At 45.1% G+C, this 20530-nt stretch overlaps 1 protein-coding gene across 1 annotated transcript; it reads left to right on the top strand.

Moving 5' to 3' along the window:
* Positions 1-17164: 17164 nt before the first annotated feature.
* On the top strand, positions 17165-20438 carry TIMM10 (translocase of inner mitochondrial membrane 10). Its single transcript, XM_053451203.1, has 3 exons — positions 17165-17271; positions 19189-19286; positions 19970-20438. The coding sequence occupies exons 2-3, from the start codon at positions 19216-19218 to the stop codon at positions 20169-20171; spliced, it is 273 nt and encodes a 90-aa protein (XP_053307178.1). The 5' UTR covers positions 17165-17271; positions 19189-19215; the 3' UTR covers positions 20172-20438.
* Positions 20439-20530: the final 92 nt, after the last annotated feature.

Genomic DNA, 20530 nt, shown 5'->3' with positions numbered 1-20530 from the left:
AGACATTTTGAGACTATTTGTTTTGATGTTGTCCCTTCACCCATATCACCTGTTATTCTTGGTCTTCCATGGCTAAGAACCCACAACCCCTTGATTGATTGGGAGTCAGGGGTTTTTCGTTTTTCATCTACTCACTGTAATAAAACTTGTTTGAGGAACACTGCAGTATGTCTCACGCACCCTTCTTCTTCTCCGCAAGAGATACCACTGCCTTATAAATGCTTCCAGGATGTTTTTGAAAAAAAGGGGGCAGATAAACTTCCTCCGTCGCGACCCTACGATTGTCCCATAGAGATTTACCCGGGAGCAGCCATTCCGTTTGGTCGTATATATCCCTTGTCGGAACCCGAGCTCAAGGTGTTAAAAGAATACATTGATGACAATCTAACCAAAGGGTTTATTCGACCTTCTACTTCCCCTGCAGGAGCAGGAATATTCTTTGTCCACAAAAAAGATGGAGGACTTCGGCCTTGTATTGACTACCGAGAGCTAAATAATATCACAGTGAAAAATAGATACCCTCTACCCCTCATCCCAGAACTACTTGAGCACGTGAGAGGAGCCACAATATTCACCAAAATAGACTTACGGGGGGCCTACAATTTGGTGAGAATCCGCAAGGGGGATGAATGGAAAACTGCTTTCAGATGTCGTTATGGACACTTCGAATACCTTGTGATGCCATTTGGATTGTGTAACGCTCCTGCTACATTCCAACATTTCATCAATTATATTTTTCATGACATCCCGGATCAATTTGTGATAGTATATTTAGATGACATTTTAGTTTTTTCCCCATCCCTTGAGACCCACCGGAGACACGTATTTCAAGTACTTACAAGGCTGAGACAAAACGGATTATACGCTAAGTTTGAGAAATGCACGTTCGAGGTCCAAACAATTGAATTTTTGGGCTACATCCTTTCACCCACCAATATCCAAATGGATCCTAAGAAGGTTCAAGCTATTTTGCATTGGCCGCCTCCTACCGATCGGAAGGGGGTTCAAAGATTTGTCGGGTTTGCCAACTACTACCGGAAGTTTATCCGAGGCTTCTCTAAAGTGGTTCAACCCATCACTGCCCTCACCTCCAAGAATGCAAGATTCCTATGGACAGATGCCGCACAGAAAGCTTTCGACGATCTTAAAAGTAAATTTATTTCAGCGCCTATCCTCCAGATGCCAGACCCTCAATGCCCTTATACTCTGGAGGTGGACGCCTCCGACACTGCTGTTGGTGCCATATTATCCCAACGACAAGAAGCAGACGGACAACTGCACCCAGTCGCTTATTTCTCCAGGTCTCTCTCTCCAGCCGAACGAAATTATTGTGTAGGAGAACGGGAGTTATTAGCCATCAAACTAGCCCTGGAGGAATGGCGCCATCTCCTGGAGGGTGCACTGTACCCCGTCACGGTATTCTCTGATCATAAGAATTTGGAATACCTACGCTCCGCTAGACGCCTTCAACCTCGATTGGCAAGGTGGTCCTTGTTTTTCACTCGTTTCCAACTCCATATTACTTACCGTCCTGGGTCTCAAAACACTAAAGCTGATTCCCTTTCCCGTATGTATGAAGCTCCAGTTCCTCATCCTCCGGATTCTGACACAGTGTTATCCCCCACACATTTTATTGCAGTCACACGCACAATTTGGGACTCAGTCCGACATTTCTCTGCAAGAAATCACCCTGTTAATATCCCAGGATTACAACATCGTCAAGGTCTCTACTACCATCAAGACCTCATCTATGTTCCAAAGGAGGTTCGTCTTCAGATCATGCAAGCCTTTCACGACACACCTATAGCGGGACATGGAGGAATCACACAGACTCAGGATCTCATTCAACGTACTTTTTGGTGGCCAACATTAAGAGAGGATGTAAAAGCATTTGTTTCTTCCTGCCCTACATGCGCTCGCGCTAAAGAGCTAGCCATACGACCTGCAGGTCTTCTGCAACCCCTTCCAGTACCCCTAAAGCCATGGACTAACATATCTATGGACTTTATCACTGATCTCCCTCCGTCCAAACGTCTGACTACATTACTGGTGGTAGTGGACCGTTTTACAAAAATGGCTCATTTCATTCCATACGAACACCTTCCTTCAGCCACGGAGACAGCTACCCTGTTCATTAAAGAGATTTTTCGTTTTGCATGGATTACCTAATGACATTGTGTCAGATCGCGGTTCACAATTTACTTCTCATTTTTGGAAGGCATTCTGTGAGCAACTTCACATCCAACGTTTCCTGTCCTCGGCCTTTCACCCCCAAACTAATGGCCAGACCGAACGAACTAACCAGACACTCGAACAGTATCTTCGGTGTTACACTACTTACCTGCAGGACGACTGGTCCCAGTATTTGCCCCTGGCTGAATTTGCATACAATAATCATATACATCGATCCATCAACATGTCACCGTTTTTTTGCCAGCTTTGGATATCATCCTTCCATGCTACCCGGAGGACCTATATCTAGCCAGGTTCCTTCCGTTTCTGAACATGTACATAAGCTTACCACGAATTATCTGCTCTTGCGCGACACCCTGACCAAGGCACAGTATCGCTACAAGCATTTCGCAGATCGCCATCGTAGTACTGCTCCATTGTACCATCCGGGTGACAAAGTCTGGCTCTCCACAAGGAACCTCAAACTCACATGTCCTACGAAGAAGTTGGGTCCCCGGTATATCGGGCCTTTTACCATTCTACGTCTTGTCTCCTCTTCAGCGGTGAAGTTAAAATTACCTGAATCTATATCCGTTCATCCGGTATTTCATGTCTCCCTGATCAAACCTTGGAGGTCCAATCCGTTTCCAGGACGACACCCTACTCCACCTCCTCCTGTACTAGTCAATGACGCCACTGAATATGAGGTGGAGGAGATTTTGGATTCCAGGTATCACCGTAACAAACTACAATATTTAATCCGATGGAAGGGATATGCCCCAGATGAGGATTCCTGGGAGCCTGCTCACACGGTACACGCCCCAGATCTACTTTCTTTGTTTCATCGTCGCCATCCAGAACGACCAGGTCCTGAGAGAGGCCGGAGGTCTCTCCTTAGGAGGGGGAACTGTCAGGGTCCGGGTCCCGGACCCCAACGTAGCCACTCACCCGAATACCCGTTAGCCGCGGGTATTGGATCCCGCGACGCTTCTCTTCCCTTCTCGGCAGCCGGTGTGTCTGTCTCTAGAGGCGCGCGCGCCTCCAACAAGCTTTATGCGTCCCCGAGTGGAGACGCCGGGGAACGCGCCTGGATGACGTCACGCTCGGGGGCGGAGTATGCCCAGAGCGGCAAGTTTAAAACCAAGCACTGACCAAAGCTCAGTGCTCAGTTATTGTGCCGTGCATTGCGTTTCTAGCTACTATTTGTTGATCTCCTGTGTACCGACCCTGGTCTACTTAACGGCTCTCCTGTGTACCGACCCTGGTCTACTTAACGGCTCTCCTGATCTCCTGTGTACCGACCCTGGTCTACTTAACGGCTCTCCTGATCTCCTGTGTACCGACCCTGGTCTACTTAACGGCTCTCCTGATCTCCTGTGTACCGACCCTGGTCTACTTAACGGCTCTCCTGATCTCCTGTGAACCTGACCCCGGCTCTGTATACAGACTCTGCTATTTTCAGTACCTGTGGTTTTTTCACCTGGCGTATTCTACCTGCATACTGGACTCCTCTCTCTCTCCTCAATCCTTACATAGTCAGACCCCGAATGACCCAGAATATAAAACGAGGTGAATTTATCAGAGCATTTGCTCTGAAAAAACCTTGTCTTATATTAGAGCAAATACAGTAGATATGATTTGTTTAGCTTAGCTACTTCATGTAGTTAAAACATGAAATGAGAATTGTTATAAACAAATAATTATAGTTATGCGTCCCCGAGTGGAGACGCCGGGGAACGCGCCTGGATGACGTCCCGCTCGGGGGCGGAGTATGCCCAGAGCGGCAAGTTTAAAACCAAGCACTGAGCAAAGCTCAGTGCTCAGTTATTGTGCCGTGCATTGCGTTTCTAGCTACTATTTGTTGATCTCCTGTGTACCGACCCTGGTCTACTTAACGGCTCTCCTGATCTCCTGTGTACCGACCCTGGTCTACTTAACGGCTCTCCTGATCTCCTGTGAACCTGACCCCGGCTCTGTATACAGACTCTGCTATTTTCAGTACCTGTGGTTTTTTCACCTGGCGTATTCTACCTGCATACTGGACTCCTCTCTCTCTCCTCAATCCTTACATAGTCAGACCCCGAATGACCCAGAATATAAAACGAGGTGAATTTATCAGAGCATTTGCTCTGAAAAAACCTTGTCTTATATTAGAGCAAATACAGTAGATATGATTTGTTTAGCTTAGCTACTTCATGTAGTTAAAACATGAAATGAGAATTGTTATAAACAAATAATTATACATAATGTATGCAAAGTTATGCGACAGCATAAAAATAATAATGAAGAATATTTTTTTTTTAATCTGTGTGACTTTTTCAAAGATATTGACTTCAAAAGTAATAAGCTCTGCACGTTGGAATCTTCATGAAACAGGTTTTCATGGCAGAGCAGGTGGACACACGCTGAAGATCACTATGCACAATGCCAAGCGTTGGCTGGAGGACACCCCTACTGGACTCTGGAGCAGTGGAAACTTGACAGACAAATATGGGCTTACTTACAGGAATGCATAGCGCCTACTGTAGAGTTTGGTGGAGGAGGGATACTGGACTGGGGCTGTTTTTCAGGGTTTTGGCTATGCCCCTTCATTCTAGTGAAGGTAAATGCTAATGCAACATCAAACACAGACCAGTTTGGGGAAGGCTCTTTTCCGCTTCCTTTTCAGTTTGATGAGTTTGGTGCATAAGAACTTAAGTGGCCTTCACAGAGGCCTGACTCCAACCCAACTGAACACCTTAGGGATGGATTGGAATGCTGATTGTGATGGCAGAGGAGGCCCCTGCAGGCGACCAATAGAGTTGCTTGTACGGACATTTGAAATCCTGGCCCTAAAGCTGCTGCGTAGTGCATACCGTGTTAACCCCGTATTAACCCCTCCTACAAAAAAACGGCAAAAAATGATCATGAAGAATGTACACGAATATTCGCCCAAACCGAACACAGGAACGGGCAAATATTTGTGGAATGCGAAGATTTTTCTTTCACGAAGACGAACGCGATGAGTTGGCCGGCGCCCAAGTCTACTAATTATACATATAATTGCAGCCACCGCAATCAGTGACACACTAGATTTATAGGGTGAAGATGGCAGGGTATAGAAATGATGGTGAGGAGGAATATGATGATAAGGTTATGAATATGGTAGTTGTGGGTAAATAATTGTGGTTTGGTATTGGAATGATTTAGGGGTATGACTATGGTCAGGGGCAGCTCTACACTAACACATACATTAACCATACATACATATATAGTCACACCACTCTAGCATCAAACACCTACATACACAAATCCACTCTAACATCATGCACTAACACATACACCCACAATGTACGTGCACAGTCTAAAACCATAAACATGCATACACTCTAACAATATAAACGTACATACTTACATACACATTCACTCTCTCTGATAATCAACGCAACTGCCACATGTCCATACCTGGGCACTCCAGGTGAAGCACCGGTTCTCTGAGTCAACACCTGAATTCCCAGTTGGCCCTGGGTGGGCCCTTTCTAAAAGCAGCATACATAGATACACTCACTGACCACTTTATTAGGTACACCTTGCTAGTACCAGGTTTGATCCCCTTTTGCCTTCATTCTCCTTGGCATACAAGGCGCTGGAAACATTCCTCTGAGATTTTGGTCCATATGGTCATGATGGCATCACAGAGTTGCTGCAGATTTGTTGGCTTCACATCCACGATGCGGAGATCTGGATTGAGATCTGGTGACTGTGGAGGCCATTGAAGTACAGTGAACTCATTGTCATGTTCAAGAAACCAGTTGGAGATTATGTGGGATTTGTGATATGGTACATTATCCTGCTGGAAGTAGCCATCAGAAGATGGGTACTCTGTCATAAAGGGATTGACATGGTCAGCAACAATACTCAGGTAGGCTGTCGTTTAAACCATGCTCAACTGGTACCAAAAGCGTGCAAAAAATGGAATTTTTTTACTCACTGTAAATTCCTTTTTCCTTAATACAGTGGCAGTACGACTGGGTATAGTCTCTTCATTTGGACAAGACGACGCTACAGGTTAAAAAAGGGTTAACAAGCGAGAAACCCTCCTCCTTCCCCATAAAACCACGTTCACCCTGAAAAGATCCAGTAAATAACGAACAAACACTGCTTGCAACAAATAAATTATTTAGACACAGAGGGAGGGAAATCCGTACTGCCCCTGTATTAAGGAAAAAGGAATTTACGGTGAGTTAAAAATTTCCATTTTTCCTGCCATACAGGGGCAGTACCACTGGGATGTACCAAGATTCCTGAAGAATGAGAGGGCAACAAACTTCCTCAGGAAACAACCGATTGGAGCACTTTACACCCAAAATCCGCTGCAGAGGATGAGTAGACGTCTAGTCGGTACTGTCGAACAAAGGTATTGAATGATTACCACATAGCCGCCTTGCAAATATCCTCCGGTGAAGCGGAAGCCTTCTCAGCCCACGAGGCAGACACAGCCCTGGTGGAGTGGGCCGTGACAGGAGATAATAGTGGAACGTCAGAGACTTGGTAGCCCATACGAATAGTTTCTGTGATCCATCGTGACAGGGTAGCCTTAGAGGCAGCCTTCCCCGCTGAACGACCAGACCAAGTAACGAACAGTTGGTCAGTGAAACGGATGGTGGAAGTCCTAGAAATATACAACTAAAAGGCTCTCTTGATATCCAACATGTGCCATTTAGCTTCCTCCACAGAGGAGGGAGATGGAAAGAATGATGGAAGAACTAAAGGCTGACCAATAGCACATTTGGATAAAACTTTCGGAAGACAGGAAGGCTGCAGGTAGTGATGGAAGATGGTAAACTTCTCAGAGGATGACAGGGCTTGAATTTTTCCCACATGTTTGGCGGAAGTAAGAGCCACTAAAACCACAGTCTTAAATGATAAGAGGTCCAATGGAACTTCCTCCAAAGGTTCAAACGGAGTCGAGCAGAGAGAGTGAAGAACCACGGTAAGATCCCAAGCTGGAAAGTGAGTTCTCATCGGGGGATGCTGAATGGTGATGGCCTTAAATAACCGTCTGACTAGCACATGAGAAGCTAGATTTTCCAGAAAAAATTGAGTAAGAGCCGAAATCTGACCTTTTAGGGTCGAGACACTGAGGTCTGCGGAAAAACTATCCTTTAAAAACAGCAAAACAGAGTTGACGGCAGGAGGAAAAACCGAAAAACCCCTTGAGACATACCAGAGCAGAAACTTCTTCCAGACCCGAAAATAAATCCTTGAAGTAGACCCTCTAACGGATTTCAACAGCAAGTCAGAAAGATCATCCTCAACACCTTGACCACGCAGAATCATCCTTGCAGTAGCCAGGCTGTCAACTTGAACATCTGGAGATGCTCCAGATCCAGAGCCCCATCGTCCAGAAAGTGATCTGAAGGAGGCAGTTCCCAACACGTTAGACTTAGTTGTTTTAGGAGGGAGAACCAACTGCGGTTTGGCCAGTATGGGATGATGGCTAAGACCCGGGCTCTGTCTGAACGGATCTTCTGGATGAATAGGGGAATCAACGCGACTGGAGGAAACACGTAACCCAGACGGAAATCCCACCTCATGGACAAACCGTCCAGGAAGTCTGGTGAATCCTGCCTGTTGAGAGAGGCAAAAATTGGAACCTTCCTGTTTCACCTGGACGCCATCAGATCTATCTCTGGAAGGCCAAATCTTGACACCAGGGAGGTGAAGGTCCTTTCGGTTAAAGACCACTCTGCTTGTGACCACTTTGGTATTGTCGCAGCCTCTTATGTGGGTTGCCGATATGTCTTCCAGATGAAGTTGGGCCCAACTCATCAACACAGAACAAAGAACCTGAAGGCTCCTTACCCGTGTACCCTCCCTGATTGTTTATGTATGCGACTGCCGTACCGTTGTCCGACTATATCCTCATGGCACGACCTTCCAACAGGGTTCTGAAGGCTAAGAGAGTGGGAAGAGCTGCCTTTAGTTCCCGATAATTGGATGAAGCGAATCTTCCGGAGACCAACTGCCTTGCCGGAAGTGATGGGCGCAAGTTAAATGGGCGCCCCATCCGATACCGGAAGCATCCGTGGTAAGGGTTACCCAACTGGGGGAATGAAAAGAGAGGCCTCTGGAAAGATGAGAAGACGTCCTCCACCAGGTAAGTTGGGATAAGACCTGACTCGCGATCGTGACATCTAGATCTAGGTCTTCCGCTCGTCTTGACCAATTCCGTAGAATATCCCACTGAAGAGGAGGCAGTTGAGCTCTTGCCCACTTGACCGCCGAGATGGAGGCTGTCAGTAGACCTAGGATGCTCATGGCTTTCCTGATAGAGCAAGTCGGGTGAGATTGAAGGGATCTGACCTCCCTTTTGATCTTCCTGATTTTTGTGGACGGAAGAAAAAAATGTAGAGAGACCGAATCTACTCCTAAGCCGAGGAACTGGATCTTGGTGGAAGGGATGAAGTTGGACTTCTTTCGGTCGATAATCCAGCCGTGATCTTCCAGAAACTGCATAGTGGTGGCAAGGTCTGCCCGGAGCTTCCCTGAAGATTCGGCCTTTATGAGTCAGTCGTTGAGGTAGGGAAATATGTAAATCCCCTTTTCTCGCAGAGATGCCGTCAAACGACACAAAATCTTTGTGAAGATTCTTGGGGCAGAGGACAGACCGAACGGAAGTGCCTTGAATTGGAAATGATGAATGACTCCGCGTATTCGGATTGCAAACCTGAGAAACCTTCTGGAAGACTGTGCAATTGGAACGTGAAGGTAAGCGTCCTTCAGATCCAAGGTCCCCCTGACGTCTCCTCCTTGAAGCACCTGGGCGACTGAAGAAATGATCTCCATCCGAAAGTGGCAATACGGGATGCAGCTGTTCACTTTCTTTAGATCCAAAACGGGGCGAAAGGATCTGTCCGGCTTTGGGACTAAAAAGAGTCTGGAATACACACCTTGGAAGTGATAGGCAAGCCGAATGAAGTGCTAAACTTTACATATGGGATGGATATGAGGAGATCAGGAACTGACTTCTGGGAAGCGACATGAAACTGATCTTGTATCCTTCTGAGATGATTTCCCAAATCCACTTGTTGTGGGCCGTCTGTTCCCAAACATGAGTGAACTGCTGCAGCCTTCCTCCTACTTTGTCAGTATTTTCTCTTTTCTTGCTTTTTGGGACGATCCTGGAATTTCCGGTCTCCAAAGTAACTTAGAAAATTCTGTGATCTGTAAGACGTCTGGAAGAGCCTGGTGGTCTTAAAAGGGATACCTCCTATTCCATCTGGAACGGCTATCCTGAGGGAGAGCTCTCTTAGTCTCTGACATTTGCTTGATCAAGTCATCCAATGGGCTGGGCTCCGAACAATTTACTACCTTCAAAGGGCAAATCACAGAGGGATGCCTTAGAGGCTGTATCCGCCGTCCAGGATCTCAGCCATAAAGCTCTGCGGGCCACAGAGGATAAGCCCATATTGCCAGCTGAAATCTTCACCATTTCCTGAGAGGAATCCGTAAGAAGGCTATTTGACAATCTCAAATTTTTTAGTAGTCGTGACATTTTGGAGTCTTGATCATCCGGTAAGCACTCTTCCAAGGCTTGTATCCAATCACTTTTTGAGCCCTAGAGACCGCTGCACTAGCCACAGCCACTCTGCATTGCGCACCTGATTCCTGGAATATACGCCTGCAGGAAGTCTGAACCTTATCCATTGAGTCTTTAAGGCCGGAGACACCTCCAATGGGAATGGTCGTTTTTTTCGACAGCTGAGCTATTTGGACATCAACCTTGGGGGGCTCATCCTCTTCCCTGGGTATTTCCATTCTCTTTCCATAAGTTGCTTCAGCTTGGGAAGGACAGAAAAGCCCTTGATTTTATTAACCTCTTCATCCGATAGAATACAAGTCACCTCCTTGGTGAACTTCCGAAGCTCTTGGGGAGGAAAAACAGCTTCATCCTCCGAACTGAACGATGTTGTAGAGCCTGAGGACTGAGAGATTTCACCTGATGATAGCTCAGATCTGGAGGATGACCGAGATCTTTTTGCGTTTGCAGGAGGATTTAATCGAAACCCTGGACTGAGCTTGAGCTGCAGAAACCTGAAATGCCTCAAAGGTCTGTGCTAGGTTTTCCTAGAACCATCCCAGGAAGGATTGCAAGTCTGTTTGTCTTTAGAAAGTTGCTCTGCCGAGCAGGCATTACACATCTTTTTCCTGCATCCACCAGGAAGAGGGGTAGCACACTCAGAGCAAGCCGCATGCTTTGATTTAAAAGTGGCCTTCCTAGGAATGGGAGCAGGTTTCTTGTCTTTATCCCCCGGAGAAACTGGACTAGGCATCTGGCAAAAGACAATAAGTAGTGAGAGTTTGTATAACAAATATAAAGAGGCAAAATGATATCCTCCTCCCGTGAATCAATACCTCTTTTTATGCATGCCAAAACCTTAATTGGCCCATGCAGCTGCTTGCTGGCATTGCGCACTGTTGCCATGTCTATTGTCTACCATTATTCCTAGATCCTTCTCATTGGTAGTTTTCCCCAAGAATATTCCATTTATAGTATAGGTTGCATTTTTATTATTTTTTACATAATGCATTTATCTATGTTGAACCTCATCTGCCACTTGCACGCCCAGTCCCCAACTCTGTCTAAATCCTCCTGCAAAGAAGAAACATCCATGTCACAGGCACACCTTGTACCCCGGCTGGGTACGCCCGTCGGTTCGGCGATGCTTCCTGCCGGGATCGAAAGGGTTAACCGCTTCTAGCGCTAGCCGATACTAGCAGAACGGGACTCACGAGCTGGTACTGTGACTCTAGCTTCACGGCACCGCAGCCCGGTGAGTACAGTGCCGTAGTTGTCCTGACAAGGACAACTAGTGATCCAGCGGGCCCCTGAAGCATTAAACAAAACTAATGTTCCAGGGAAGTAACACTCTTTATTTGGAAACACACAGGCTTATATACAGGTTAGGTGATAAAAAGGTCATAAATCAGGACACATCTTCCCGCATTGCCCAGACAGCCCGCCGCACTTAGGCTACCGAGCCCTGCAATGTCTGTCTACTTTGGTCGTCGTTCTCGGGGGGGTTACCGAAGGAGTGGCGGCGATCTTGGGGGTGCCGAGGAGGCGCTGGGGGTTCAAGAACATCTGGTCCAAAAAGCAACCTGATCGGTCAACGGGGCCCCAAGCGACAACAGATTAAAGTTTCCCCGGGACGAACCGCGAGATAGCCGGCATGCGTTTAGCAGCCGCGGCAGTCGTTTTCCGCTCCTCCGGAAGTCCCGGTGACCAGGCATCCATGGGAGGCTTTTTCCCCGAATCGTTCCTGCTCCGTACCCCATCCCCTGTGGGGTAATAGCAGGGAAATAGTGCGGTAGGGGGGCTGATGATGTCCGGGATACGAAGGGTTAAAGTATGTGGACAGGGCATGTGGAACATGGAGAAGGATGGCACACGAGGGAGAACAAAGGCACAGAAGACAGTCACACAGATAGATATACATAACAATCACAATTATTAAATGGCACTTTTAAACCCAGGGTTGTGACAGAAGGGGATACATCATTCAATGGTACTTGGTCCGACACAGCATTATTTAACCCTGGATGTTCATAATAGGCGTTATAGACGGCATTTATTAACCCCGGGCCGTCACAATCCAGATTACCGTATTTGCTCGATTATAAGACGAGGTTTTTTTTTAGAGCAAATGCTCCAGAAATGCCCTATGCCCATTTAACACACACACACACACCCTATACCCCCATTTAACTAACTAACACACACACACACTCTCTCTCGCTCTCCCCCCTCTCTTACCGGTGCTTCCAGCCGGGGCAGCGGGTTGACGTCGCCTTCTGCTGCAGCCGGAAGGAGGTGTGGCTAGCAGCGGGGGTTGTCTGCGTCTGTCGCATACACCTTCCCCGACTGTCAGAGATCAGACTTCCCCGCACCGGTGCGGGGAACTCTGATCTCTGACAGCCGGGGAAAGCATACGCGACGGACGCATACAAACCCCCGCTGCTAGCCACACCTCCTTCCGGCTGCAGCAGAAGGCGACGTCAACCCGCTGCCCCGGCTGGAAGCACCGGTAAGAGAGGGGGGAGAGCGAGAGAGAGTGTGTGTGTGTGTGTGTTAGTTAGTTAAATGGGGGTATAGGGTGTGTGTGTGTGTTAAATGGGCATAGGGCATTTCTGGAGTGGCGTTAAGGGGGCATTTAATAGAGCACTCTGCCTCCTGAAATGCCTTATACCTCCCTATATGCCACTCTGCCCCATAATATGCCTTTTAACCCCCTAATTGGCAGAGTGGCATATAGGGGTATAAGGCATTTCTGGAGGCAGAGTGCTCTATACAATGCCTTTTAACTCCCTTAATGCCACTCTGCCTCCTGAAATGCCTTATACCTCCCTATATGCCACTCTGCCCCATAATATGCATTTTAACCCCCTAAATGCCAGAATGGGATATAGGGGTATAAGGCATTTCTGGAGGCAGAGTGGCACATAGGGGGGTCAAAAGGCATACCATGGGGCACAGTGGCATATAGAGGGTTAAAAGGCATATCATGGGCCACAGTGCCATATTGGAGTGGCAAGCCTGGGGGCAGATGTGCGTAACTGGGGGACAGGTTGGAAAATACAAGAAATAAAAACAAAAAAAATCTTTTTCTCAATCATAGCTTTTATTAAAAAAAATAGTTTACATGAATTAACATTTACTGGTAAAACTTTTTTCCTTTGGGGTCGTCTTATATTCAGGCTTTTTCTTTTTTCCTAAGTTAATATTCAGATTTTGGGGGGTCGTCTTATAATCAGGGTCGTCTTATAATCGAGCAAATACGGTAGTCTGAATTACCCTGCCTAGTTTTGTGTCATCAGCAAAAACTGTGACATGGCTCTCAATGCAGCCTGGGAGATCATTGATAAATAAATTAAAAAGAAGAGGACCCAGGACAGACTCCTGAGGCACTCCATTTAATACCTGCGTATAGTCTGAGAAACATCCATTCACAACAACCCTCTGCATTCTATCTTTTAGACAATTTCTGATCCAAATACAGATATTTGCCCCTAAGCCTATTTCTGTTAATTTGTAGAGGAGTCTTTGATGTGGGACTGTATCAAATGCTTTAGTAAAGTCCAGATAAATCACATCTACAGCCGCACCCAGATATATATTTTTACTAACTTCTTCATAGAATGCTAATAGGCTGGTTTGACAAGACCACAAATCCATGTTGACTTCAGCGTCACGGCTACATGCCTAAATGCATTGAGTTGCTGCCATGGGATTGGCTGATTATCTTATTGTTTTAACAAGCAATTGAACAGGTGAACCTAATAAAGTGGCCAGTGAGTGTATATCTCAGACATTATTAATACTACGCAATAGCAACTGAAGTCATGCTACCAGACAGTTTCATATCAGTGGTCAAGCAATCAGACGCTTTATGTTTCAGATTAGCATTAGGTGTATAAGAACTGCAAACGTGATGATAAAGATGTAATGATACAATTATGACTGGTCCTCACACAGACATTTATATATCTACAAAAAGATATAATTTTATTAAACAAATTAAAGGTAAATATCAGACCATTGCCAGCAAATGACGTTTTCTAACATTTCTGGATACATTTAGGGCTGCAACAACTATTTTCATTATCGATTAGTCGAATCAATTTTTATCGATTATAAAAAGAGGTTTTTTTCAGAGCAAATGCTCTGAAAAACTCCTCTCCTTACATAATCAGACCTCAAAGAGATCGGATTATAACACTAGAATCCAGATCCCCTGCAACGCTGCAGGGGAACTAGATTCCCCTCACTGTCAGCCGGTGGGTGTCCGTGCGATGCGCACAAACAACTTCCGCCTCTCCCCTCCACTTCCACTGGGGCTCCTACGATGCAGTGCCAGCATCACATTGTGCAGACCCCCACCGGCTGAAAGAGAATCAAGGTCTCCTGCAGAGGATCATCCTCTCTGTCAGCTGGTGGGTGTCTGCGCAATGCGCATAGACAGCCTCCGTTACTCCCCTTCACTTCCTCTGGGGCTTCTATGAAGCTCCAGTGAAAGTGCCTGTCAGCAACGGAGGTTCACAAAGCACCAGGGAGTCGGGACTCCCTGGTGTCTTGTGAACCTCCGTTGCTGACAGGAGGCAGAGTGGTGTATGGGAGGGGGGAGAGAGGCCGAGTGGTGTATGGGAGGGGGGGAGAGAGGCAGAGTGGTGTATGGGAGGGGGGGAGAGAGGCAGAGTGGTGTATGGGAGGAGGGGAGAGAGGCAGAGTGGTGCATGGGAGGGGGGAGAGGCAGAGTGGTGTATGGGAGGGGGGGAGAGGCAGAGTGGTGTATGGGAGGGGGGGAGAGGCAGAGTGGTGTATGGGAGGGGGGAGAGGCAGAGTGGTGTATGGGAGGGGGGAGAGGCAGAGTGGTGTATGGGAGGGGGGAGAGAGGCAGAGTGGTGTATGGGAGGGGGGGAGAGAGGCAGAGTGGTGTATGTGAGGGGGGGAGGCAGAGTGGTGTATGGGAGGGGGAGAGAGGCAGAGTGGTGTATGGGAGGGGGGGGGCAGAGTGGTGTATGGGAGGGGGGAGAGAGGCAGAGTGGTGTATGGGAGGGTGGGGAGAGGCAGAGTGGAGAATGGGGAGAGGCAGAGTGGAGATGGGGAGGGTGGGGAGAGGCAGAGTGGAGAATGGGGAGGGTGGGGAGAGGCAGAGTGGAGAATGGGGAGAGGCAGAGTGGTGAATGGGGAGAGGGAGGAGGCAGAGTGGTGAATGGGGAGGAGGCAGAGTGGTGTATGGGGAGGGGGAGGAGGCAGAGTGGTGTATGGGGAGGGGGAGGAGGCAGAGTGGTGTATGGGGAGGGGGGAGGAGGCAGAGTGGTGTATGGGTGAGTTATTGTGGTGTATAGGGGGTACAATGAATTTCAGAGTGGCATATCTGGGGGAGGCAGAGTGGTGAATCAGGGTGTATAATGAATTTCAGGGTGGTGCAGGGCATTTATGGGGGCGGAGTGGCATATCAGGGGGCACAGTGGCATATAGGGGTATAAGGCATATTGATATTGGGCATATCAGGGGGCATAAGACATATTTGGGGGTAAAAGGTATATCAGGTTGCTCAGTTGCATATCACTGGCATATAAGGAGTATAAGGCATATCAGGGGGTACAGTGGCATATCGATATTAGGCATATAGGAGGTATAAGGCATATCTGCGGGCAGAGTGGCAAGCTGGGGGTCAGATGTGCATAACTGGGGGCAGTTTGGTAAATAAAAGCTTTTTTCTCATAGTTTTTGTGAAATATGAAAAATAGTTAACATACGATTAATATTTACTAATAACTTTGTATTAAAACCTAGTTTGAGAAACACTGTGTTTGGGTTCTTGTAGCTTTTATTATTATGTCAGTAAAATAGGGTGAATAGAGAAATGTCATTGCGATAAAGAGATGAAAGTGTAAATTGTAAGGTTTTTTTTAACATTATTTTAAATAAAAAAAATTGCATTTTTTTATCCGATTATTCGAAAAAATAATCGGCCAACTAATTGATTATTAAAATAATAATAATAAATAGTTGCAGTCCTAGATACATTACAAAAATCCCACATAGGTGTGATTTCACTGTGGAAATATATAGTGCCCCAAATATCAGACCCGTAGTTAGCAAATGTCACTTTTCAACATTCTACATGGGTTTAAACAAAATTCCCCCATTGGACCAATATATGTACACTGCACATATCTCACATACACCCCTCTCTATAATATCTCACAATATGGTGTGTTTTTACCGTGGAAATGTAAATATATAGTGCCCCAAATATCAGATCTGTAGTTAGCAACTGGCATTTTTCAACATGTGGTTAAACAAAATTCCCCCATTAGACCAATATATGTACATTGCACATATCTCACATACACCCCTCTATAATATCCATACCTGGGAACTTCTGGGCTCCGGCTACTGGAGCCTTCCCTTGCGGGATGCGGCCAGGACTGCCCACTGACGTTGGTGGGCAGTCCCGATGGCGGCAGCGGGAAACACCCGGAGAGTTCCCAGGTATGATAAATAGCTCACAATATGGTGTGTTTTTACTGTGGAAATTTCAAGATATAGCAGCCCAAAAATCAGACCCATAGTTAGCAACTGGCATTTTTCAACATTCTACATGCGGTTAGAACAAATTCCCCATTGGGCCAATATAGTTACACTGCATATTTCTCACATACACTCCTCTGTATAATATATCTCACAATATGATGTGTTTTTACTGTGGAAATTAAAATATATAGTGCCCCAAATATCAGTCCCGTAGCTAGCAAATTTAATTTTTCAACATTCTACATGGGTTTAAACAAAATTCCCCCATTGGACCAATATATGTACAGTGCACATTTCTCACATACACCCCACTCTATAATATCTCACAATATGGTGTGTTTTTACCGCGGAAATGTAAAGATATAGCGCCCCAAATATCAGACCCGTAGATAGCATACCTGGGAACTTCTGGGCTCTGGCTACCTGGGGCCTTCCCTTGCAGGACGCGGCCAGCACGGTCCACTGACGTGTTGTAGAAGGCAGTAGTATGCCTATACCCACCAAACATTCTGAGCTCTCACACATAAAGTATACCAGGGGTGGAAAGAGGGACACTTAATATCATGTCTGTAAATGGCTGCGAACGCCTTACACCCAGGTAGGTTTAACTCCTTAAAATGAATTGTATAACAACATTTCTGGTTGTATATTTTGCCTCTAAATGGTTAAACATTTCACTAAGCATGTGTGAAACTGGTACGCACCTGTGTAAAGTTAATTTATAGTGAAACAAATCACAGGGTACCCATTTCCTTAACAGCAAGACATTAACTTTATACGGACAGCCCAGTAAAAACAAAAAATTAAGGATACCAGCAATGGTGCTTTTCTATTATGTTTGAATCATTGCATATATGCGTTCACAAGCCTCTCTCCAATGCTTTCTGGTCCTAGGCGGCTTCCATCGCCACGTGACTATGGTCTGCCTGTTAGTGTCCTTGGACTCTGTCGTACCAGGAAGTTTTTCTTCTTCTTCTTCATGTGACACACGTGTTTCCGGCACAAGGTCGTAGGTGAGTATACTAATATGTCGATACCGGCTGTATTGTGAAAGCGACTGGATTTTGTGTTTTACCGAAATACATGAAACCTCGTGTAAATAATTATCGGATCTTGTATAGTTACGCGATATTTTATTTGATCTCAAAGCAATAAGCGTTTTGAGTAAAAGCATGTTATGGCCATAGTGGAATTATTACAAAGGATGCCCTCTGTCTGTATGCCCGCCATTTTATCCCTTGCATAAAACCGTTAATACTTAATTTGAAAGCACTTTGGTCAAGGTATATTTTAGTGATCTCAAACTTCACCGGTTTTGGAAGAAAAGATCTGGATGTGGCTTTGGATGAATACACTTACACTGTGATGTATGCCATGTGAAGGACAGCAGGGATATGATTCATACATAGTGTGACGTTAGAATAACTGCTTTCATAGAACTGTGAGAGATTCTGTAAGAAAAGCTTAGTATATTAATTTAAAGATTTGTATATTCATATATATATATATATATATATATATACACACACAATGTTAATACATAATGTCTATAGTAGTAAATATGACTTCCTGCTAAATCTTTTCTAATGTCTCATGCAGCCACAACAACAAAGAATGCACATTAAAGAACTAAAGAATTCACTTGCCTTTAGGAGAAGCAGCAATGAGTCTTAGCCGGTTGAAGCCATACTTAAATTAGACCCCCTGGAACTCTTGCGCAGTTCATCGATGGGACTGGCTGGCATTAAGTGTACCGAATGCCCGCACCGGCAAGCAGATGTGTGTCTAGCTGACTGCATCTCATGCCAGCCGAGGATGGGGATTCGGATGAATCACTCCATGCCCTGGTGAATGAGAAAAAATTATAAATTTAAAGGGGACACTCAGCTGTCATATGCATTAACAAATATAGATGGCTGGAGTGCCCCTTTATATTGTATCGCTCCTTAATGTTACATAAAAATAGATTGTGTGGGCATGTAGCTAGCAGTGATTGCAAACTCAGTCTTCAAGCCACATCAAAAGGTCCAGGCTATTTTGGAGCATAATGTGGTAATCCTGTACTGTGTGGCTTGGGGGTAAAATGATGAGCTGATAAAAAGTTGCTAGAGTGCAATTGTGAAATAGGAATAATTTTAAATTTTTAAAATGTTTGTGTAAAAGAATAATAGTCTTCTCTCCTTCTGCAAAAAAATCATGATGGAAACACTCTGCAAAGCTCTTGCATGCCTCCAGTATTTGTACTGGAGTCCGAACCTATTTGAAAGACATCTGTGTTGATAATGACTGTTGGATTCAGTCTTAAATCCAGAATAAAAAAGGAAACACGCTGCAACCCTTTGCTGTCAGGAAGCTACTGCTTCCAGTTGAAATGGTACCCAGATAACTGTTTCAACTAATCCGTAATTATAAAAATGCTGCTCCTTCAAGGATGACTTTTGCAAGCACCATACCGCCACTAGATGGCAGTGCTAGGAGAAAGTGCCTTATAGCTTTTGTAGGGTATTTTTGGTCAGCGGAAAATGGAGTGAATTTATATATTATTATTATTATCTTTTATTCATATACCGCCAACAATTCCTTTGTCTTGCATGACTTCCAAAAATAAAAGAGATGGAGCACAATTCTGCAGATGTTCAGCTGGCATAGAGGTTACGGAATCCCGCTACTTTTGCGGTGAAGGTACATAGCTAGTGCAGGAAGTTCATTATTTCAGGAAAGGGGACAATGAAACAGGAAACAGAACTATAATGTTGTAACTCCAAATAGTAAAAGAAGGGATAAACCACTTTGCGTTTAAATGAGATACGTGAGCATGGTGTTCCTTTAAGATGAAGGCTACATTAATCTCAGCTGTATATTGTACTTGGGCAAAGAAAGTAATTTTATATTCTGCTGTTTCTCCCTTCTTGTGTGTGCATGTCTTTAAGGGTCCAGCATAGTGCAGCTATAACGCAATGGATCCACTCAAAGCTCAGCAGCTGGCAGCAGAACTGGAGGTGGAAATGATGGCGGATATGTATAACAGGTACGGAGTGGAACACTGAGAAAATATGGCCATTCTTCTGCATATATACTTTAATCCATATGATGAGGTCTACTGAAGGGAGATATTTAATGCAATACATGCATACCATATTGTCAAGGGGGAAACTGGTGGGTGTTCCCTTATTTTATTTCACCATGGGGATGAAAATCACTAGCAGGCCTAGGGTAAGTGTAAAGCAGAGTAGGCACAACCCAATAGCATTTCCAATCCATTGTTAAACCATCAGGTTGAGTTGACATTAGAAAATATTCCATTCTGTGTTTTTAATCAAATTCGTGAGTGTGACTTACCAATTTAAGCAAACTAGATCGCATAAAGCAATGTGCAATTCATGGGTGGTGGTACAAGATATCTCCTTTTCTCGTTCCCACTACCCCTCATTTCATTTATAGTACCTCCCTACATTTTTTTTTTGTTTAAATAGTTCTTTATTGAGTAGCTGCCTATATTTCTTTTCTCACAGTCTGCTTCATTCCACTCACAATGAGTCTTTAAATGCCTGACATTTCTCTTTGACAATTATTAGTTTGTGACAAATTATCAAAATATGTAGCTGCACCGTACAAAAAAACTGCCCTTCGCTTTTTTTTCTTTCTATCTGTGAAACTGTTGTGTCAATCCTTATGTTGATAATATACAATATTGGCTCCTATATCATGCAGGATGACTGGTGCCTGTCACAAAAAGTGTGTTCCTCCTCACTACAAGGAGCCAGAGTTATCTAAAGGAGAGAGCGTCTGCTTGGACCGCTGTGTCTCAAAATATCTCGATATCCATGAGAGAATGGGCAAGAAACTCACTGAACTTTCTATGCAAGATGAGGAACTTATGAGAAGAATGCAGCAAGGAGTGGGACCCGCGTAGTGACATCACATAAAAGAGATTGCATCATCAAATTGACTTCAGTGATACTTGGGATGTTGGATATTACGCTATCATCTGTAGCAAGGCAGACAGAGCTATGCTTAAAGAGATTTATGAAAATGTACATGTTCATACTGAACCTGTTGCTGGTCTGTTCTTGATATTTGCTGTTTCTGTCCACTTTTCTGCAAAGTGATGTGAATATTTAAACCTCGTTTGTTGATGTATTGGAACAATGTCTAATAATAAAAAAATGAAACATTTTAATGTTGCAGATATTGTTTTGTGTGTGGAAGAGGCTGGGATAAAAAAAATCTGGCCCCAATTGCATATTTTTCAGTTTTTTTTTTGTCTTTCTA

The sequence above is a fragment of the Spea bombifrons genome, chromosome 11 (genome assembly GCF_027358695.1).
Source record: "Spea bombifrons isolate aSpeBom1 chromosome 11, aSpeBom1.2.pri, whole genome shotgun sequence".
NCBI classification, from domain to species: Eukaryota; Metazoa; Chordata; class Amphibia; order Anura; family Pelobatidae; genus Spea; species Spea bombifrons.
This window is presented reverse-complemented; position numbering and strand designations above follow the sequence as displayed.

Excerpts from the sequence above, each read along its gene's own strand:
- TIMM10 (XM_053451203.1), top strand. The coding sequence starts at position 19,216 with ATGGATCCACTCAAAGCTCAGCAGCTGGCAGCAGAACTGGAGGTGGAA. Across the intron at positions 19,287-19,969 it reads ATGGCGGATATGTATAACAG|GATGACTGGTGCCTGTCACA; the intron begins GTACGGAGTGGA and ends TATATCATGCAG.